This window comes from Biomphalaria glabrata, chromosome 18 (genome assembly GCF_947242115.1).
Source record: "Biomphalaria glabrata chromosome 18, xgBioGlab47.1, whole genome shotgun sequence".
Taxonomy (NCBI): Eukaryota; Metazoa; Mollusca; class Gastropoda; family Planorbidae; genus Biomphalaria; species Biomphalaria glabrata.
In genome coordinates, this window is record NC_074728.1 from 229,885 (window position 1) to 254,090 (window position 24,206).

The 24,206-nt window shown below is 37.2% G+C and overlaps 1 protein-coding gene across 6 annotated transcripts in view; it reads right to left on the reverse strand.

Moving 5' to 3' along the window:
• LOC129923921 (dynein axonemal heavy chain 6-like) overlaps positions 1–24,206 on the reverse strand; it is a 67,985-nt gene that overhangs the window by 11,775 nt on the left and 32,004 nt on the right. For 3 of the 6 annotated variants that reach the window (XM_056017024.1, XM_056017022.1, XM_056017021.1), the window contains exons 2-3: positions 7,817–7,981; positions 5,287–5,399 (exon numbers count right to left, since the gene is read on the reverse strand). In XM_056017024.1, coding sequence (XP_055872999.1) covers positions 5,287–5,304 — 18 coding nt within the window. In that variant the 5' untranslated portion in view covers positions 5,305–5,399; positions 7,817–7,981. Of the gene's footprint in view, positions 1–5,286; positions 5,400–7,816; positions 7,982–24,206 lie in introns of those variants that run through there. The other 3 variants (XM_056017023.1, XM_056017020.1, XM_056017019.1) reach the window with 2 other exon arrangements.

A 24,206-nucleotide genomic window follows, 5' to 3' on the forward strand; every position in this document is an offset into this window, starting at 1 on the left:
ACTTTTTTTTATGTTACTTGCATACTTAGAATGAGAACAATACACTGACCTAGACAAGAATAGTGAAAGAAAGAGGGACAGAAGGAAAAAACAAGAGAGACATAGAGAGAGGACAATGGAAAATTCAAGCTAAACTAAGCAACAAGACCTAAAAGACAGTGGTCTATGTCTAGCAGAATAGAACAAACTAAATGTTTATGACTAGCGTACTGATTAACTATTGATAAAGATTTCATCTCATATTAAACTGACTACATGTTTGTGTAAACTCTTTAAAATTTCAATACCTCAAACTAGCTAGATCTAACATGGACTCATTACTTTTTTTTTTATTTAAATACACAAAACTTTATTCTTGGCTAGTGGTCTATGTTCTCCTATAAGGTTGTTAAAGTTTGACATTTAATGCTGAGGTTGACTGAAAGAAAAACCAAAGTCTTTGAGAGAATAGAACAGAAAAATGCAGGGTATCAAATAACAGGAAAAGAAGACTGGCTGGCAAAAAGGAGGAGCTCCTCAATACTGTGAAGAGATGAAAGCTGATGAACTGGTTTGGTCATATTGTAAGACATGACTCATTGCCTAAAATCATTCTTCAAGGTACAGTGGAGGGAACATGAAGAAAGGGTCAATCTGGCTGGATAACATAAAATAATAGATCTTAATATCCTGCTAAGAACACCTGCTGATGAGGTAAAGTGGAAGCATTTGGTTATGTGAGCTGTCAAAGTACCCCTAGACCAAAAGTCAAGGGACAAATGAAACGAAGTGATAGGGAAAAATGAATGACTAGATTAAAGCACAAATAGAACAAATAAACAACTAGATTAACACATTAATAGTAACTACCAATACGTCTATAAATAACAAGAAACAGGATCAGTTACTGATAATACTTTAGATACTGTACCTCCAAATACTTCCAGTCATGTAACAGACTAATGGGAAATGAGCTAATGTATCCAGGAACAAAGCGTCAGGCCTGAAACATTTAAAAAAAAACAAAAGGCTATTATTAAAATATTCACTTTATTAAAAAAATGCTAAAAAATTTTGATAGACAATACTAATTCAAGATATTTCTTTATAAACCCATACTAGTAAAAACAACTAAAAATGAAAAGATGTGACACGAAAAAAAACTACTATATTTTGTGCAGAAAACTACGCCATAGGACGATCCCAAGCCCAGCTGAGAAAGGAGGAAGTTTGGGCATAGGGAAAAACCTTTAGCTTCAGTAATAACAAATGGCAAATAAACAGAGGACACAGACCTGGAAGAAGATGGACCTCCAGCTTGAAGGTTTAAGATGGGCAAGACATGGGAGGGGGAGTCAGTGGCTGAATAGTTAAGTGCTTAGCTTCAAAACCTGGGGATTTTTAGGGCACCCCGGAGTCCACCCAACTCTAATGGGTACCTGAATTTAGTTGGGGAAAGTAAAGGTGGTTGGTAATTGTGCTAGCCACATGACACCTTTCTTATTAATTGTTGGCCAAAGAAACAGATGACCTTAACATCATATGCATCAAGGTCTGAAATGGGAACTTTACCTATTTTTTTTAAGACATGAGAGCAGTTGGAGAGACTCGCCCAGAACTGAGACTCCTAAAGGAAGATGTTTGGTAGCCTATGCCACAGACAAGACAACAGGCAGAGATGAGATGATGAGACCTAGGAATTTTTTTTATTTCATTGCCTATACTTATAAAAATATTTTATTATACTTACTGGTCTTCAAGTAACACAACTATTGGACTGAAAGCATATGGGTCAATGGAAGAAAATCACAAGGGAATGATAAAGTTGAATATTCCTCCTGAAGCATGCTCTGCCAAGAGTTTAACTAACTGGTTAAATCACCTGGTGGCATTCTTGTAAGCACAATGTGGAAAGACCTGACAAATGAAACACAATGATTGGATAACAAAAGTACATTATAACATTGATGTGTAAGTTGTTCAGAAACTGAACTTTATATGTAGTGTAGACCAAAGTTACTGCCCTTTGATAAGTTTAATTTTTTTTCAATCAAGAATTCAACATTGTTATCCAAAAACATCACAGAGATAGATGAACCAGTATTTCTTCTTCTTCTAGCCAGCTTTAGTGCTGCTGAGCTGTGAGCTCTTTTGCAGACTGTGCCAAGGAAAAAAAAGTGTGCTGTTTTCTTCAGTTGTTCAGCACTGCCGTACATGGTGTTGGTTTTATTGGGCTGTAGTGGAAGTAGGGTCTGCCTAAGGTGGATTAGGGAGGGGCATTCAAAGAGGATATGGTTTACGGTTTCAAAGGGGTGGGCGCAATGTCTGCAAAGGGGTAGTTGTGTGGAGTTCATTTTGCTCAGGTGGTAATTTAATAGTGGTGTGTGTCCTGTTCTTAGTTGGAAGATTGTAGATTGTTCTTTGCGGGGGAGGAAGTTAATACTGTCCAGTTTGTTAGGAGTAGTCATTTCTCTGTACATGGCTCTGCCTGTGTTTCCTGATGCCCATTGGTTGAGCCACTCCTCTTTGTGATTGTTGACTAACATTGACCTTAGGGTGAGGTAGTTAACAGGTCTATCTGGTTGTTCCATAGATGAACCTGCCTTTGATAGCTTATCTGCCTTTTCATTTCCCATGATGTCAATGTGTCCAGGGATCCACTGTAGCGTAATATTGATATTTAATTTTGATATCATCTGGTGGATTATCACAATGAGTGTTGTCAATTCTCTTGGGCTGTTTGAGGTGCTGCTGTTAAGTGCTTGCAGAGTAGATTGGGAGTCTGTAAAGACAACAATATCTGATGGTGGTTGCACTCCTTCATATAATTTGTTTTCCCCTGTCTGGAGTGCTATGGTAATTGCCTCAATTTCGGCTTGGAAGTTTGAGCAGTAATCACCACAGGGTGCGCTTATCTCAAAGTGTTTATTTTTAGGGAAGACCAGGAAGGCACCAAGACCAGCATTGATGGTAGCTTTGAAAGCCGATCCGTCTGTATAAATATGGATAGCTGTTTTTTGATAGCTTTCGATTGTTTCAAGCGTGCCTACTTTGAGCTCCAGTGGATTTGATTCTTTTGTTAAGGTGTTATTTAGTAAATGTGTTTTGATGGTTGGTTGTTTGTAGTTTAGTCCGGGTGTAATGTTTGAAAACCTGGTAATTTTTTCTCTTTTATTGGGTAGGAGGTGTTTTAGGGCTAGTTCGTCAGTAAGTTGGATCAGAGTCCTTTGCTTTTTTTGGTTGTTTTTCCTATTTCTCTGTGTTAGTAATTTATTAGGATGATCGTCCTCCAACCTTCTGTATCTCTCAATAGCTTCTAATGCTGCTCTGTTGCGCCTTAACTTAAGAGGTTCAATATTGGAGTCTATTTCACAGGCTGCTGTGGGAGTAGTTCTCATACCTCCACTAATTAGCCGCAAGGCTTGGTTTTGGATTGTATCTAATGATGATTGATAGGTTTTGTTGGCAGCTACTTGTATGGAGAGACAGTTATCCATTACAGATCTGACATATCCAGTGTATAACTGTCTTAAGGTTTTCTTTTCAGCTCCCCAGGATATTCCTGCTAGGTGTTTTATTATGTTTAATCTTTGTGATGCCTTTTCTTTTAAATCTGCCATAAAGTGTTTTAGAGACAGTCTTTGGTCTAGTTTTACACCAAGATATGTTGGATTTTCTTCTTTATTTATTGGCTGAGAGTCTATTTTTAGGATGTAGTTTCTTTTTGCTGTTTTGTTGCTGTGGCTAAAGATTGAATAAACTGACTTTTCTTTTCAGTATTTCCATTTTCCATAATTTTGAATATGTGGAGATAGTTGTGAGGGCTCTATTTAGTTTGGATCTAGTCAGCACTGGATGTTTCTCTGTAGTCCAAATTAAAAGGTCATCTGCATAAAGTGCCTTATTGACCGAAATGAAGTCCGGGAGGTCATTCATGAAGATTAGAAAGAGAGTGCAGCTAAGGGCTGAACCTTGTGGTAGTACTTCTTCCAAACTTTTTTTACTAGAGATGGCACCTTCGAGTCGGGTTTGAATGGTTCTGTTTTTTAAGAATGCCCTGATCCAGCTGTACATTTTTCCATGGATGCTTATTTTTTTCATCTTCAAAAATAGACCTTTTCTCCACACTTTATCATAGGCTTGCTGCAAATCTATAAATACTGCTGTAGTGTGCTTGTTTTCATGAAACCCTTCCACTGTGTCCTGGATAAAATGAAAGAGGTGGTCTTCTGTTCTACTTGCTTTCCTGAAGCCAGCTTGTGCATTGTGGAGTGAGCAAGTACTTTCTAGCCACCAATAAAGTCGGTTATTGATAATTTTTTCTGCCATTTTGCCAATGGCAATGTTAGAGATATTGGTCTATAACTTTTTGAGTCTCCAGGTGGTTTATTTTTCTTTAAAATGGGTATTATGTTTGCGGTTCTCCATTCCTGTGGTATGTCTCCAGTTTTCCATGTATGGTTGATAAAGTTAAATATACAGTTTTGTGCCTGTGGTCCTAGTCCCCGAATCATTTCATTTGTTATTTTATCGGGTCCAGGGGATTTTCTTGAATTGAGGCTTTTTAGGGCAGTATTGAGCTCATGTAGAGTGAAGGGAGTGTCAAAGATCTGACAGTTGACTGTTGGAGCTTTTTCTTCTTTCTTTAAGATATTACTGAAGGCCTGGTCCAGTTGTTTTCTTGGCTTTGACTTGTTAATGCTGGCAAAATATTTATTGAAGGTTTCAGCCTTTTTAAGGTTTTCTGTTATTATGTCGTCAGTGCCTTTTATAGGTTGGGGGTTTGTTATTTGTATGAACCAGTATATGACACATTGTTAGCAGGAAAAACATGTTTTGTTATTTTACAGTATTTTTTTAGACCTACTATTATTTGACATATTATTTATATTTGCATTCTTACTGTACTATCTTATGCCCTACAAATCCAGAATTTCTCTATCTTTATTAGACAGAGTATGTTGGAGTATGCATTCTAATACATCCTAATTATCTTGGCCATAAAGTATGTTGTGAGAGACATAAGGTTATATTATAAGTGTGCTTAGAAAAATTGAAGCTTTCGTCAGAGTATTCATTTTATATGACAGGGTTGTTAGCCCTGCGCACAACCGTCTGGGGGAGTGAGCCTTTTGCCTCTATCAATAGCTGCCTTTTATTTTTGTGTAAGCTGCTCTAACCCTTTGTAGATCCCTCCACATCCTGCAAGGCAGCAAATTTGATTTTGCTTCACCAAGGGTATGTTATATTATGAGAGTGCTAAGAAAAATTGAATTTTACAAAATGACAACTAAGATCTAAGTTTACCTTTCCCAATTTCCCCATTCTAAGCAGCACAAAGATCTTGGTTCTAGCCTGATGTGAAAGTTTGTTTTGCCAAAACCTGATGACATTGTCATGGGGGGATGTCAATTGTTAATCTGAAAAAAAATATTAAAAATATATATATATAAATATGAAAATAGAGACTTTATTGTACAGATGTCCTTGTTGGAATGATAAATGTGGAATGCGGAATATACACGCATTAATTGTCTGTCATCATTTGGTCATTACAACAATGAAATAAAGAAGGCTACATTTAGACACCATATTTCAAGTTGCTAAGAACTTATTGTATTTGCCTATGATTTTGTCTACCCTGACATAATCTAACCCTTAGTCCCAGCTGTTTCATGTCTTTGAAAAATGTTTGTTGTGAGTTTGCCAAAGACTAGTGATGCTCAGTTTCCATCATCATCATCACTCCTTTGAGTTCCTCATGGAACATAGGGCCTCGACAAAAACATGCCACTCTCCACAGTCTCTTGCTAGTTTTTTAATGGTTTCCCAGCTCTTACCGGTCTTCTCTGCTTCTTCAAGTACACTGCGTCGCCATGTTCTTTTTGGTCATCCTCTGAGTCTTGCTCCCTGGGGGTTCCACTCTAAGGCCTGCCTAGCTCTGTTGCTGGTATCTTTTCTAAGGGTGTGACCAATCCATCTCCACTTCCTCTCTAAGATCGGCACTTCTATATTTTTCTGTCCACTCATCTCCCACAGTTTGGTGTTTTCTAATTTGTCATACCAGTGTATTTTTTAGGATATTTCTCAGGCATCTGTTGATGAAGGTCTGTATTTTTTTTTTGTTGTGGCTTCAGTTGTTCTCCATGTTTCAGAACCATACAGTAGGACAGCCTTGACATTAGAGTTAAAGATTCTTAGTTTAGTCTTGTTTGAGATGTGAGGAGATTTCCAGGTTGGTTTTAACTGTGTAAATATCTGACGCGCTAGATGCACACCTGATGCACATACCTTGCCGTGGTGTGACAGCTTGAGTGCCTCAATGACCCTCAGAGCTATACCGGCGGGAGCTCATCACTCCTGGCAGGTACTACCAAGCCAGACAGGTCTGCTAGGAAAGAGGCCAGACAAAAGGTGCATCCCCCTTCCCGGGACACAGGTATTGTTTGATAGGCTAACAACCTGTCCATTGAAAAAATAGTGTTATAGAAACCAGAACAAAAACACAAACACTAAACATTGTCAGAGGCGAAAGTAGAGCTCCACAAAGGAGACTTATGAAGCTATGCAGGGAAAGTCGAACGAATCCTGTGAGGCCGACCACTCTACTTAAACCAATGAAAAAGAAACACTTCCTTATTCAGAAGGCAGCATTTAACTTGGGAACATGGAATGTCCGTACTTTACTAGAACCAGGTAGATGTGCACAAATTGCAAAGGAAATGGCCAACTACAAACTACAGATCCTGGGAATGAGTGAAGTTCGATGGAAAACATTCGGTGAAACAAGACTGCAATTAGGAGAAGACCCTTCTCTTCTCTGGAAAGGAAAAAGAAGATGACTTACATGAAAATGGTGTAGCACTACTACTAAACAAGGAAGCTTTCAAAAGTCTCAGTTTCAGAACGAATAATTAGAGCAAAATTTTTGTCTAAGTTCAAAAATGTTCATATCATTATGTGCTATGCTCCCACCAACCTTGCAAGTGATACCGACAAAAATACATTTTATGACCAACTGCAAAGTATAGTTGACAAAATGTTTTGATCTTCATGGGAGACTCGAATGTCAAAGTGGGAAGTGACACAGAGAGAGAGAGAAAAGTATGGGCACCCTGGGACTTGGCATCATAAATGAAAATGGAGAAATGTTTGCAGACTTCTTCACATTTAATGAATTAGTTATAGAAGGCAGCATTTTCCCCCACAAAAAATGCCACAGTGACATGGGTTTCACCAGACAATAAAACAGAAAATCAAATCAACCACGTTACCATACGGCGGAACTGGAGAAGCACATTACTAGACGTTACCGCTTAGCCACCGTGCCTTCAGCTGAGGCTTGTGGGAAGTTTTTTGTGTTAGGGTGAATAGATTGTGCAGGTTTTCCCTTATAACCCTCCACATCATACTGTGGAAGTCATGACCACCTGCAACCCTGCCATATCCTAGAGGCCTCTGAAGTTTTGTGGGAGAAAGACGAAAAAAAACCTGCATGTCATTTGCCAACATAACCCATGATTAAAGATTACTTACCTCAAGCCTTTCTTTATCATGTGGTAGTCTAACTATTCGTTTGTGTTTGTTTTGTTATAAGTTCTATGCCATGAGAATCAAAGCGAAATAGCTGACAAAATTAAACTATTTTGTTATTCAATTTTAAAAAATTTAGCCACATATCTCTTTGCAAGTTGATATGATTCAATCTTCTGTAGAATGACTCCCAAGCTGAGGTTACCTCATCAAATCTGTAGTAGTTTTGTTATTTTATAAGAGGCTTAAAGTACAACTCTTTTAAAGTGCTATTAATGGTCCTATATTTAAGCAATGGCCTCACCTCTAAGTTAGGATTATCATAAAACTCATTCAGGAAGTCTATCAGGCTGTCAAGAGATAATGTTGTAGAACAGACAATCACATGCTTCTTGATCTTAGTTAGACCCAAATTGTAGTCTCCACCACAGTTAACTCATTCCATGTATGTGGCTAAAATTCCTTGAATCTAGAATGGATTTATAACAATGAACCAGTTAGAAGAAATGAGTTAAAATGTTTAAGTTCCATTGGAATGTTTGTAGTAAAGTAAAGTATCCCTTTACTTAGCTAGATTGGGAGACTTGAGTATGATTACATGGCTAGGTATAAAAACAAAGGCCAGGATAATGGTTAGAATCATAAAGAGTTGGCCCAGCCAAATGTCAGGGGAAAATTCTCCATATCCAACAGTGGAGAACATGACAACAACAAAACAGAAAGACTCAAAAATTGTGAAGTTTGTGCTGCTGCTTCCTCTCTGAATGTGTTGAATAGTGCAGATACTTAAGGGAAGGAAATCAAGGAGAAATCTTCAAGTTAACTCAAGTGTCAACTTATTTATATTTATGTTTATTACTGACAGAAAATAAGGCAAGCTATTGACTCTAGAAACTGGGTCAGAGAATACATGGTCACTTAATTTGAACTAATCATATATTCAAATCAACTCATGTAACTCTATCAAAAACTAAATTTATAGTGCAATTTCTAGGCTATATTTCACATTCTGTAGCACTATATGGCTATACAGTACATATATTTCACAGTATACAGCACAATACCTAGGCTATATCTAGGCTACAAAGCACAATAATTAAATATTAGTATATAACTCTATATATATAAAAATATATATATATATCTATTGAATTAGATACTAGTAATGCAGATGAATGCCTGCCTGTTCATGTGGTCATTGATCATGCTGTTTGTTGCTTTTACATGTTTCTGATATTCCTTCAGATTTGAAAATTTATTACATCCTAACACAAACCTCCTAAGAATTGCAAGAGATGATGACAGGGGATAGTGAATTCTCAAGTGAAGCAGTATGAGTCCAGAATAGATAGAGAGTTTAGTATGGCAGTACAGCAATTTAGAGTTTAGTAAAGCATTTTTAGCCAGTGTATCCTGTAGCCAATTGTGCAGTATTGGATGTGATTTGTTTGTTATTAAGAACCACATTATTTTGGAACTCTTGTTGTCAAGTTCTTGAGTTGGATGTGTTGTGTTGATCTGTGTTTTACAGAAGGCCTGTTGGAGAGAAACATTACAATATATAAAACCAAACAAATAAATTTATTTCCAAAAAATATTGAGAGAGGATTTGTTTTTCAGTAGCCTCACATGCTAAATAAAAAAACAAGTGATGTTGACAAACAGTAGCACCGTCTGCTAAAGTAATGTCACTGACATAGTTTGGTTTGTTAGGTGGAGATCATTATGCCAGAAAATTATTGTGTTATTTCATTAGTGTGATGGTCTGGAGAATCAAAGGGAACCTTATGATACTTTTATTTTTTTTAAGACAAAGATCATTGTCTCAGAATGTATTGGAAAAAATGAACTAATTGGTTCATTATTAAGAGTTGCAGACACAGGAGAATAATAATAAAACTTCCTTTGCTAAGCAGATCTTAAAATAGCCTATTGGCTGAAATAAAAGGAATGACTAGCAGCAGGCTACAAGCATTTTATAGCACCCAGCACATACTTAGAAGCAAAAGTAAAGTGTATATCAATGAAAAGAAAAAAAAAGTATATATAAACATCATAAGACCAGTAGCCATGTATGCAAGTGAGACCTGGGCACTGACAAAAACTACAGAAACTCTGCTAAATACTTGGAGATAACAAATCCTTAGAAAAATGTATAAAAAAGAGCAGATTACATTGGGAAGATTTGCCCAAAAGAATGTCAGAGAACAGAGGAGCGAAAAAAGTATACCAACAAAAAACAAAGGGCAGAACATAAATAAAATGGATTGAAGATATAGCGACAGATCTACAACAACTTAGAGTTTCGGCATAGAGATAAAAAGCTAAAGAGAGATCTGAATGGAAAGATTTTACTAAACTCTAAACTACATACTAAATTTAAAGCAACGATATTTTAAGAATATTATAGACTCATGATTCTTGTTCTTGAAAAGCCTACTCTCTGAAGAAACTGAAAGGAGAAGGTGACAATAACAAAGACAGTTGACAGCCATTCTCTGATTCTGAGACTAAGAATAAGACTACTTAAGTTAAAGATCTAGATAGATTCAAGTCATATCAAAGTTATCATAGTAATCTTTATTGTTATAGACTTAATTAAAGATCTAGATTGATTCAAGTCATATCAAAGAATTCTCAGTAATCTTGACTGTTATAGACGTAGTTAGATCTAGACGTCTTTATGAATCATATTATTGTCACATTGACTATCATGAATACTGTTGCAGGCATTTCGCAGCAATGAGTTTATTCAGACTCTATTGACTAGATCTATAGGAAATAGATGTAGTGATAAACCTAGTTATCAGGACATCATATATGTGATAATATAATGTGATCATCATATAGATTATACATAATGTCATAAATCGTACAGACTTAGTCATAGGTCAGACTAAATTTCTAGATGCATTAAGATTCTACATCATGCAACAATACAGCATTACACTTTACAGGCAGCACTTTCACTTTCTTAGTAAGTGTTATTGTAATACTAGAATACCTAGATCTAGTACTAAGTAGTAGGGACCACATTGATCTAGATTTCTATATATATAGAATATCTGTGTGGCATTTTACGTCTCGAGAGACGATCTTTTCCCTTTGCAACTTCTTGTGTGACTAAAGAGGCCAATCCTTGATACACAGCTGCAATCGCAGGTTGGGCATATATAATCACCAGGCGCCGTTGCATTTTCACCCTTCTTTCTGCTTCTGTTGTGTATGACATCTGCAATCTTTATGCTCTATCTCCATGTGGATCTGTCCAGTGCCACCTCTTCCCAGTTGCCAGTGTCGATTTTGAAGAGCTTCATGTCGCGTTTGCATACATCCGTATAACGTAAAAGTGGGCGACCAGCGGCTCTCCTGCCTTCTATTAGATCGCCATACAGGATGTCCTGTGGAAGTCGACCTACTGGCATTCTACGAACGTGGCCAAGCCAGCCAAGGCGTCTGCTGCTGATAACAGAGCGGATGTCCTGGCATCCTGCTCTATGTAGCACTTCCTCATTGGTTATCTTATCTTGCCACCTTATTTTAAAGATCCGCCTTAGGCATCGGAGGTGGAAGACATTCAGCTTTTTTTCCTGCCATGAGTAGGTTGACCATGTTTCACTTCCGTACAGCAAGGTGCTCAACACACAGGTCCGGTAGACTAGGGCTTTAGTACTGCTAGTCAGCAATATGTTGTCCCAGACTCTTTTCTGCAACCGTGACATGGTGGCCATTGCCTTGGCTATCCTGTTGTTTATGTCTTTATCCAGTAGAGCAGTGATGCCCAACCTAATTCAACATGCGGGCCATTTTTATTTCCCACACTCCTGTCGCGGGCCACATGGCCGAAAAGGTACAAAAACAAAATTGACCTGAAACAATTTTATTAGACACCTGGTGCTCTAGTACTTACATTAATTAATGGGATAGTGGAAGTTTATCTTTGTTTTTACGCGTTGGAAAATAGCTTCCCATCTCTACTTAAAATATGAATGTCATTGTAGCTACCTTTACCACCGACTCATTTTTTTGGTCTCTTTTTGGTAAATATTCCCATCGATCCTCCTATCACTAGGGGTAGGTTAACAATATTTATTCACAGCTCAAGGCAAGAATGGCGTCATATTTGTTTTATAATGCCGTCTATATGTTGTTGTTTTTTAAAGAAAAAAGAATGGTGTTAGAACAAAGAATGCATGCATGAGCCATCAGTATGGTGTTAGAATAAAGAATACATACATGAAAAAAAACAGCTACACTTTCTTTATAAATAAAATATCTTGGATTTTTTACATTTTCCCCACAAAAAGTAAAGATCCAATCACTTTCCCTAGTAGCCTAGATCCTAAATTCAGAGTCTACTTGTAGTTTCTTCGGCTCTCCCATTTCATAAACGTACTTATATTAAATGTCGTGGTACCAATCCATCAGAGAAAAAGTGAGGGCCCAAAGTAGGTTAAGATACATTTTTCAATCTTTTTTTTTTTTTTGGAGGGAGGTGATTTTCTACACTGTCACCTTGTGCCGATGGTACGGCGGGCCGGATAGAACCCCGTCACGGGCCGGATCTGGCCCGCGGGCCGTATTTTGGGCATCACTGCAGTAGAGTGTTGTTGGATATGATGGAGCCAAGGTAACAAAAGTGATCAACAATTTCTAGTGGTTGGCCATTAATGCTTACTTGAGGTGCAGTGTTTGTGTTTTGGACAAGTATCTTAGTCTTGCTTTGACTGATGTTTAAGCCGAACTTCTGGCAAGCAGCAGATAGTTTGTCAACCATGGACTGTAGCTGAATATCAGAATCAGCCACAATAGCTGCATCATCAGCATACAGGGGTTCCCTGACGAGTTACTTCCTAACCTTGGTTTTTGCCCGCAGCCTTGATACATTAAATAGTTTTCCAGAGGATCTTGTATGGAGAAACACACCTTAGTTTAGATATATAGAATATAGACTTATAGATTCTATCTAGATCTATATCATAGACTAGTGTTGGCGTGGGTGTGTGAGTTATTGTGAGACTGAACTCTTAATCTGTGACTGTGACTCACTGTACTGTAAGTGTTACTCACTGATGTCAGTGTCGTCAGTGATGAGTGTGAGTAAGAGACTGTCTCTGACTCTTAACTTAACTCAGACTGTCACTGTGAGTCACTGTAGTTACTATAGTAGTTTATTTATTTCGGACATTACATGAATTCGGACATTCGCTGTTTTTTGTGGTCATTAAATAATTATTTTAATATGTATTATAAAACTAGCGCGCTGTATAATGTGCTATTCCAATTTCCTTCCATTTAGCTGTCTTTTTATGTAAGAAAAACGAATTTCAAATTAGTTAGTCAGATTGTTGTTTTTTCCTGTTACCCGGATGACTTTACCTCTTCCTAGAGTTAAGACTATATTTTTTGATTGGTCAAGTCTATACTAATGAGCCCGGCAATATTTATTCTGTTTTTGGAGCTAATTTATTTGATTCATAAGCCAAGTTTTCTAATTCCATACCAAAAAAAAATTAATATGGTGTCCGAATTAAATTACGATTTTCTTACCAAAATTTATTTCGGACAGCCAGTTTTGGACATCAATAAAAATGATCTTATATTATATTTGTTCATTTGTTGTTGTTTTTTTAAATAGAGAATCAATGGGCAAATGTTTGGAGTGAGCTTGGTACATTGAATGAAGTTAAATGCTTAGATCTAGACCAGTGGTTCCCAAACTTTTTTCTCTCGTAGACCCCTTGCCTTGTTTTCTGGTTTTCGGTAGACCCCCTGTTTAACTTACAAATTTTTTCAAATTCAACAACATTGTTTTACAACTAATTTCTATCTGTAGTGAGTTGAAAAGTGAAAAAGTAATTTAAAGCTACATATTAAATTATAGAGATCTATCTTTTTTTTTTATTGATAAAATTCAAATTGAAACCAATTAAAATAAAAATTAATATGTACTGCAGGAATCACCAAACAAACTGGAAATGTCTTTTTGCAGGTTTATCATCCGTTGCTACAGATGTGTTTCAAACAGGAATTTGTTGTTCAATGAAGTAGTGCTTCAAACATTAAATATTAATTATTTAATAAAGTTTTCGCAAAGAGCAGTTTCTGGCGTATTTCTTGATCTTTCAAGTGTTGCTCATATATTGAGTCCGCAAACATGTTATCACTATCAGGAGAAGGGGCGAAGCCAGTAAGCGTCAAGCATGAAGGGCTCATTAGCCTTGGCTGGCTACCCACCTAGCCGAAGTAATGAATTCAAAACTCTCCTGCCTTGCAACTAAATTCAAACATGGGAAAGGTTTTGTGGGTCAATCCTGAGTAAAAAAAAAAGAAAGGAGCCGGCGACTCTAATGCAGTTTGCAACACACATCACTACACCCTGTCATAGCCTGTGACACCGCTGATCCCAAACTGTATATATGTCGTTTGCAAATAATAATAAGCTTTTAATTTTATAACTCATGCCACTGACGTGTCCTTGAACTGTAGTGTTGCTTAAAGCAGTTCTTTTAATAATACCAGGTGTAGGTTTGTGTGAAACAGTGTTTACAACTACAACGGCTGGTAAAATCAATGTTTTACCTTTAATGTTTTACGTGTTTTGTCATAAAAAAGTGAAGTTTCCCTTTCAGATCTTGTGATGGTGTTAAGATTATCTGTTTCTTTGGCAAACGGTTAACGAGCATGGTGTCATGTGGCCAGCACAACGACCAACCGCCTTTACTTTTCCTAACATAAGTCAGGTACCCATTAGAGTTGGGTGGGCTCAGGGGAGCCTTAAAAATCATGAAATTAAAAATTCACAGAGATTCGAATCCAGGAGCCCAGGTTCAGTAGCCAAGCGCCTATTTTGCTATATAAGTAAACAGATAGTGTAAGACACCCACAAACCATGATCTTCTCTATATGATGTTGAAGAGATTTTGTGGGTCTAAGTTTTTCTAATTTTTTTTGTCAGGGTGACATTGTCTCAGTTGATTCTCAAGCGTAATTAGTTTAATATCGCCATAAAAAGGCAATTGGCATGTTTGATAAGGAAGGAATGAACAATTTTAAATAATCAACGCTATACAGTTTACATTTCTTTTTGCTAAACATTACTTACATGTAGACACAATTAAGTTACTTAAATAATTATTGAAATTAAATACAACAATTTTTCGTTTGAATAGCAGGATAAATATTTAAAGAATTAACTTACGCACACATTATATGTTAGTGTGAAGAATTAAATTAATAGGATGTAAATATTAATGTCACAACGTGCTTAAATGAAATCTATTATCGTAGACCCCCGTGGACATCTCATAGACCCCCCAATTTGTTTTTTCACTTTCGTAGACCCCTTGGAAGTCTTCGTAGACCCCTGGGGGTCTATATAGACCACTTTGGGAATAACTGATCTAGACCTACTAGATAGATCTAGATTTATATAGAGAGAATATAGAGGATTCAGTTAGGCCTACTATACTACAAAAGATCATCTGTATTAGAAATTTATTAAATTAATAAACAAAAAAACATAAACATTCAACACACATCTAATCATGCAAAACCCCAAACATTCAACACACATAAAATAAACAAACATAAAATAATTCCAGAAGTCGGTGCAGAAATCACTATTCCAGTGACCTAATTTTGGTAGAATAAGTGTGTTCATATTTTTATTTTTTGTGTTCGTATTTATGCATAGTTTGAAAATATCGTAATGATTTCATGTGAGGGGCTATGCCTGGGGATCTTAAAATTTAGTTAATGTTAATATAGAATTAAAATCTGAGTTTATTGATGCCTAAATATAGAGACTGTCTGAAATAAATTATGGTGTCCGGAATCAAATAATGTGGGTCAAATGTGTCCGAATTAAATGAAAACACACGGCCTCTTTGATCTTAAATATAATAACAAATATAGGTTAGGGGAACAAATATAAGTAGTCATCCTTATTCTCCTTTAAGTTTAAGTAAAGAAGATTTTGATGTAGACGTCATTTTCTTTTCTATGTCAAACCATTGTAAAATAATGCGCTGTCAAAGTTAAACTTTCAAATTTGGGCCTATAGGTGTCCGAATAGCATAAACTACTATAGTTACTTACAACTTTTGAACTTATATTGAACTTACACTCATTACAGTTACACTGACTTACACTGACTGACTGTACCACTCGCGGCTGAGTGAGTGTACCTGGGCTGTGGTCTTCATCGCCATCGATTTATAAATGTATGAAATTTATGAATAATTCAGAAAATACTAGAGTAGATTCTAGATCTAGTAACTATAAAGATCTAGATTACCGTGATGAAATATCTAGCGTCTATATACCAGACTGTAAATTAAAGTCTAATAGTCAATAGAGCTAGCTAGTCATGTTAGTTTCAGACGTCAATAATAAAAACGTGTTGCGGAAGTCGTCTTTTTTTTCTAATTCGTATTTATAGATCTAATGGGAGCATCCATTGTCTTCTAAGACATGGGGAGCCATCATTTATAATTTTAAGTCCTCACTTTCTGGTCTTCGCTTTTTCTTTTTTAAACTTTAAATGCTCTAAATTTTAGATGATCTCGAATTAAGTAATTTTAGATCGATCTAAATAAGAAGGAATACTAACAAAACAAATATAGATCAATTGTCATTCATTGTTTGAATGGCTGCCTGGTCGTGAATGGCTGCCTGGTCGAGGATGGCTGCCTGGTCGTGCGGTTTGCACGCTGGACTGTCGTTCAGCTTCATCGAGGGTCCCGGGTTCAAACCCTGCCCGCTCCCATCCCCCGTCGTCCTGCGGGAGGTTTGGACTAGCAATTAATTATCTTCAACTCCTGAAGGAACATCCGAAACATATAAAACATTTTACGAATGTAGAATGTGTGTACGTTGTTAACTTCCCCACCTCTTAACATGTTCAGATGATTCATTTAATTGAACAAGCCATTGTGATAGCTAAGTCTAGATATAGATCTAAAATCTAATTTAAAAAATAAAAAAAAAAAGGAATTTAAGTTTGTAGTGTACTTGTTGCTATCCAGCAATGCAAATAACCTGGAACAAAAAGGTCTTTCAGAAGTACTGGATACACAATCTGGACACGAATAGGAACAAGAAAAAGGCAAAATATAGAAATACTTTAAAAAAAAAACTTTTATAGGAGGAAGAACTCCACCTTCGCAACAATAAATTTCAATATTGTAGAAGCTATTTTAATTTTTCCATATCAAAATAATTGATAACCAATATATAATGGACCTCATTCACGAATCGTAAACAAACAACATTTAGCCACGTGGTTTTCTATCTCTTCTATATAATTAACGATCTCGTGTTTAATTCATGTTGGTTGCCACGTGACAGTTTTTTTCCGTTGTTTTATCAATAAAATCACGTGACCAAATGTTGTTTGTTTACAATTGGTGAATGAGGTCAATTGGCAAATTGGTTAACTTTTAATTGATTCATGTTTTTTTAGGTACAAAAAAAATTAATGTTTAAAGTTTCAACTTGATCCGAAAATAGATGTGGGAGAAATAACGAGTACAATTATCTATGGGGACGAAACCCTACATTACATATTTAGCATATCTGTGACTGTTAAATGATTAATTTCCTTTGTTGGCATTAAACAAAATATTTAATTACCAGTACTTAAAAATTGATTAATTGGTTAATTTTTTTTGTTATCGATTCATGTATTTACTTCACCGAGGAATAATTAAGCAAAATTTAAGCAGGATCCAAGAATGGGTATGGGAGAAATAACGTGTTAAAACTTTAGACCAGACAGAGTGAGTTGATCTAAGCTGTGTAAAGACAGGTTGATTGTGTAAGTGATCTCCCAATTTAAAGTTTTGTTTTTTCAAGTTTCGTACACTTATTTTGAAATGAAGATAATTCATTCCAGACCAAACCTCATGCGTGACGTCAGGGGATGACGTCATTGACGACTAGCATTAAAACGCATATCACTCGAACAGGCGGCCACACATTTTTTTTTACTAAGCGTATATCAACTTTCTCTGTCTGTCTGGTAAAAAGTTTGTACAGTTTTTTTCTAAAAGTATTTTTTTATATTTTCTTTTTCATATACTAATTTTTAAGACGGGAGGGTATTTCAAGTCACTGTCCACTGAGAGCAAACCTAGATAAAAGTCGGCGCTATAGCATGAGCAACTAAACGTGTGTCACTAGAACAGTGTTTCACAAACTGTTTCCTTAAAGCAGGGGTCTCAAACACGTGGCCCGCGGGCCACAAGTGGCCCCGCGAAACTATTTTGTGTGGCCCGCGGACACTTCCGCAAATTAAAAAAAAAATAGATAAAATTTACAATGACCACATATCAACCGTGAAATGATTTACAACTCCACAAATCAGTAAATGAGGTGTCACTGTCGCCCACCGACCGCTTAGGCTTTCAGAAGAAACTGGGTGAACGGTGGCCTGATTCCAACCGCTGGCCGCTAGCGAGTCAGCGACAAATGTTCAACAGCAACTGATTGCCGCTGCAAAAGACTTTGTAGCATATTCCATTGCACTGGACGAGTCTACTGGTGTAACAGACACCGCATACTGTGCTGTATTTATTCGTGGGGTCGACGAAAACTTGAACATTGTTGAAGAGCTATTGGACTTACTACCCATGAAAGGAAAGACGACTGGACGAGACGTGTTTCAAGATTTGGAAGCTTGTATTGTCAGCTGTGGGCTACCGTGAGAAAAACTTGTTTCAGTGGCTACGGACGGTGCACCAGCAATGTGTTCAGAGAAGGTTGGTGTTGTTGGATTAATTGTAGAGAAACGGAATCAGCTCAGCTTGGCGGGACCTTTTGCAGCCATACATTGCATTCAGCACCAAGAAGCACTCTGTGGCAAAAGTCTACAAATGAAGAACGTGATGGATGTTGTCGTGAAGACGGTGAACTTCATACGTGCACGGGGTCTCAACCACAGACAGTTTGTGTAATTTCTAGCTGATTTAGAAACGGAATACGGAGAGTTGCTGTATCGCAGTTGACGTGAAAAACGTTCCAGAGGAAGTCCAGATGGATCTACTGGACCTGCAGTGTGACACTGTTCTGAAGCAAAAATACGCTGATGTTGGCGTTCCAGATTTTCTACCAGTTTCTTCCCAGAGTGAAGCTTCCAAACTTATTCTGCGCAGCTGCTAGAATTCTAGCGATGTTTGGGAGTATGTACGTTTGCGAACAGTTTTTCTCCAGAATGAAGATCAACAAAACAGCATTACGATCAAGACTGACTGATGAGCATCTGAGAGCATCCTTGCGGCTTGCCACTACACGCGACTGCATGCCTAACGTCGATGGTCTGGTCTCTGCCAAATGCTCTCAGATGAGTGGACAGAAACATGAGTGACGAGCTAACTGCAGTTGGCCTAGTAATTATAATTTTTTTTTTTTTTTTTTGGGGGGGGGGGAATACAGTTTCTGCTTTTTTATTAGTGACAGACACAACGTCAACTTATTTTAGCAATCTAAACTGCCTGTGCATGTTATAAACTACACTAAATGTAATTAATAATTATAAAAACTTTATTTTAGCATTTAACTGCAGTGTTCGTAAAATTTAATGGAAAAACATACTCTTTTCGTGGTGCGGCCCGCTGACTGGTTGTTACTTCTCACTGCGGCCCACATGCTGATATGAGTTTGAGACCCCTGCCTTAAAGGAACACTTCGCACGTACTGAGTATTTAGCTGAGCACTTCGCTTATTTTTTCTATTCACGTGGTGGCCTTGTTATGGTGTGTTTGTGTGTGTGTGTGTATTTATATGGTGATGGTGGGGAGAGGTTAGCGGTTGTGAATGATGCAATATAGGTGGCATTGACGTCACTTGGTCTTAGTTAGGACAGACGACTCCAGAACGAAAGACTGAACGGTTGATTTATTGTAGTGAGTTAGATTTTGTTAAGAAATATGAATTATTACTTAAGGCTAATACATCTATTTCATTAATCACAAGTTGATTTTGTTTATATTATAATTAAAATGTTATTTAGTTTGTTCACAAAAGGAAGTTATTTAAGTTATTTGAAGTTTTTAAGTTAAGATGCATTACGCCTAACAACGGTTTAGTTGTCTTCCAGCAGTCTGGTGCTTCAAGTCAACGACCGGTAACAACCGTGACTTTCGTGATATATCGAAGGAGCCGTAACAACAGGCCTACTAGTTAATTATTCTAGTAGTCCGCGGAACACCTATTCAGGCCTCGCGGAACCCTACAGTTCTGCGGAACACAGTTTCGGAAACACTAATCTAGAGAATGCTGACCACGTCCTTCAAAGCTGCCAACTTAATCAAGATGTCAAACAAGTTCATTCAGAATATTCAGATTATGTTATGTTTTCCCTTTTTCTTATTCCGAGTTCAGAATTTCAAATCGTGTATTTAATTTATGTGACATCAGTATATGTGAATATTAGAATATGTCAATATGCGTCCTTTGTTTGGGTTGGCTGCCTGGGCGTGTGGTATGCACACTCGACTGTCATTCGAAAGGTCCCATTGGTCCTTGGTTTATACCCTGCCCACTGCCATCCTGCGTTGACCTGCTCGATGTTTGAGCTCGGATAAAATTATCTTCAAATCTGAAAGAACATACGAACGTAAAACATTTTGCAAACCTTCAACTGAAGAAAACATGAAGACATTCAAACAGACGGGGCCTCGAGATTTATAGCAAACAAATATTCAGATCTGACTAGAGCAGTCAAATCACGCAATTTATAGACACTTTAGCACAGAAGAATGACAATAAAGTAGCAATAATACATTGAACCATAACTTACAAATGCAAAAATACAACTCAATAAAAAAGAAATTCAGACACAACGATAAAGGTACATTTCTTATCCTATATACTAGAACAAATTTTTGCAAGTACTTCTTCTCCATAGTGCCATTAGAGCATAAAATAGATTGCCTGAATCAGCCAGGAAAACCAAAAACCTGAGAGTTTAAGTTCCTAATTAACACGCGTGACTAGATTAACAAATGTATTCGATTAGGACGTAATTATCTTTTTGAGAAACGTATGTAATTTATAACATCAGATAAGAAGTATTCTTATAGCAACCCAATTCATTAGAGTAGAAGTAAACAAGAGATTGTTACGTAAGACTTGAGACTGATTTTGGTACTTTTTTAAAAGATGTCCGGCTAAATTAGAGTTAGAATTAGGATTAGATTAGGTGGACGTATGAGCGTTCTAAGAATCCACGTAGAATGCAATATTTCTGTTCTCTAAATGATTTGTGTATTTCTGGTCACACAAATGATTATAATTCAAAACCCATCTCCCATTCAATTCATCATTAGTGAGTGAGTTTAAGTGATTAAAGAAGAAGATGTAAAGGATTGATTTAGATGGCGTTATAATTTGGCTTTCTAGTATACAACAATTGAAAGCCGGACATTTTCACATTTTAGACCAGTGATGCCCAACCTAATTCGGTCCGTGGGCCATTTTAATTTTTAACACTCGTGTCGCGGGCCACACCACCGAAATGATCAAATAAAAAAGAAAGAAAGAACATTGACTTGAAATCATTTTTATGTAATTATTCACACATTAATTGCTTGTTAGAAATTTATTCGAAAACATACTTCTGAATATCCGGCTGCATAGATGAGACACTAAGTCAGAGCACTGAATCCAGACTCTCGTCCGTGATACGAGGATTTAATATTGGTTTCGCCTGTTTCATCACTGAAAAAGTTTGTGCTTGTAAACAAGGTGACCATCCTTAACTCTTGTTTCGGGGGATTTAGACAAGTTTCTGCAGGCACCACGGAGTAGAAATCAATTGTCTGCATGGTTAGAAATGTATCAAGAAGTGATGTCTGGCTTTGTAAGTCAATCAGTTCCAGTTACAGGGATGACAGGGCTCTTGACACATCAGCCGCTAATGGATTTTCGAAAAGACTTATTTCATTCTTTAAAAATGTGAAAATCGATAAATCTTTCAGTGAATAATCCTTCATTGGCCTCAGAAATTAGATCGTTTTTTGATCTTTTTGGGATAGACATATTAAGCTGCTTGTATTTTTGTAGAGCGGTACAGGCTAGAACTTGAAAAGATGCACCCCTTCCCATGCTGAATGAAGAGCTGCAATGTCAGCATAAGACATGCTAAGAGAAATCAACTTGTAGTTTGATATTGAGTTCATTCCGATGTGATGTAATGTCTCATCAAATAGCCAAATCCCACAACTTTGTGTGGTAGTTCAGTTGAGATACTTGCTTTGAATGCTCTGTCTCAAATATTGATTTTAAAAAAAACCGTTTTAGTACCTTATCATATGCTCCAGGTTTAAACCCTTGTCACAGAGGTTTAGTTGGTGAATAAAGCAATGAAGCTGCAGACACTTGGTTCCATTGGACTCGACAACCTTTCTAATAACTCTTGCTTCCAGTCCACAGTGGAATCCAACCATACTTTTAATTGAAGTCATTGGTTAATATGCATGACTAAATGCATGACGCGTAGGACGTAATCATCTTCTTTTTTTGAAGTAACGTCTGTATTATATAAGATAAGATACTTCTGGCGCTATCAGAAGTCACTCTCATAAATTTCTCCCAAGAAAAATATCCTTTATGATGGTTGAAACCTTTTTGAACAGGTCTTTGCGTGATAGTCCCATGCATCCTCCTTATAGCTATTAACTCCTCTATTATTGCAATATTGCTGCTTATACCGTAAATACCAAGAGTTAAGCGGTACCAGATATGCCTGTTTCATTATGTTTTTGTTTTTTAAAACATCCACAGTATCTTATCAAACAAATATGTTGACTCACTATCATGTTCCTAAAAAAAAAGTAAAGGTCGTTCACTTTTCCAGGAAGATTTCACATTGAAGTTTAAAAGGTCATGGTACCAATCTATCTATGAAAGCGTGACTGTCCTAACATAGGGAAAAATACATTTTCATCTTTTATTTTCGGAAGGGGGAAGATTTTCTAAGCTCTGTGCTGACGTTTCGGCGGGCCGGATGGAACGACGTCGCGAGCCGGATCTGGCCCGAGGGCCGTATTTTGGGCATCACTGTTTTACACTATCACCCAGCCACACCCCTAAAATGAAGTCTCTTTAGTTGGCTACCCGGTAAACGGTTGCCTAAATAAACATGATTAAATATAGATTGACCGGAAGTGTGTTTGTTCTCAGAGGGTGATTAGACAGAGCCCAGCTTGTGTGATATGCCGTAAAGATCATTAAAGTTTATGTATTTGATCTAGTGATTTAATTGTTTTATTTCGTTAACTACAGCTGAACCAGGGACACATAGAGACGTATCGAGACTTAAGGTAGATTCTATCGAGTTATAAGTAGATAGTTATATAATAGGAAAGCTGTGACATATTTTGGAGGCTCGTTTATCTAGTTACTCGACTTAGTCTTGGAAGACAGGCAGAACTGCGGTTTGCCATTGTGAAAAGGTCAAGGACCAAGAAGGCCGTGAAGTGTGTGCGCTCACGTGCAACGGCGGGAGAAAAAAACTAAGTCAATCAGCCGAGACGAAACTAGGTCAGACACAGTGATAAAATAATTTGTTTTGTTTATATTTGATGCTACACACATAAACAAGAATGGCAGACAAATTATCACAGATAATAGCCGCTGGAAAAGAGATGGGATTGACTGGAACCGCTTTACAAGAGTGGGTAGAAAAAAAAAAGAGAAGACAAAGATCGAGATGAAAGAGCTAAAGAGAGGAAAGTGAGAGCTAAAGAGAAAGAAGCTGATGTAGAAATACACAAATTGAGAGTAAGAGAGTTGGAGCTTAGGGAGACGAAAGGAGAACTTAAAGAGCATATAAAACCTGTATGGAAACCAAAGTTGCCACCTTTTAATGAGAATGTGGATCAAATGGATGCATATTTGGCGAGATTTGAAGTGCATGCTCAAGCTACAGAAATACCTAAAACTCAGTGGGGAAGTCATCTATACACATTGTCACAGGGAAAGGCACTGCAAGCTTGTATCAACTTTTCTAAGAAAGATTTAGAGGAATAAGCAAGTGAAGGAAGTACTTTCTAGATATGATGATATATTGACGGATGTACCAGGGAGAACTGCAGCAATTAAACACGACATCATTCTCAAAGACTCTGAACCGGTGAAACAGAAACCGTATCCAGTACCTTTAGGGTATATGAAGGAAGTGGAAGAAGAGATTCAGTTGATGCTGAAATTAGACATTATATCACCAACAGAGTCACCTTACACAGCACCTATGGTGGTAGTTAGGAAAAAATCAGGCGCAGTAAGAATATGTGTTGACTACAGGAAGCTTAACAAAGTTACTGTGCTTGATTCGGAACCATTACCCAATCCTGAAGACTTGTTACCTCAAATGGCAGACGCAGCATTTTTTACAAAGCTAGACCAGACCCGTGGGTATTGGCAGATACCTTTGGTAGATAAAGCTAAACCACTTACAGCGTTTAGTAGTCCTTTTGGTTTATTTCAATTTAATGTCATGAGTTTCGGGCTAGTCAACGCACCAGCAATGTTCAGCAGAATGATGAGAAAGGTATTGCAATAATCTACCCCATGCACTGTGCTACCTAGACGACATCTGCATTCATGACATTACTTGGTCAGATCACCTACAACATCTAGAAATGGTTCTAGATACATTGAGGAGAAATGGTTTAACCGTGAGACTATCT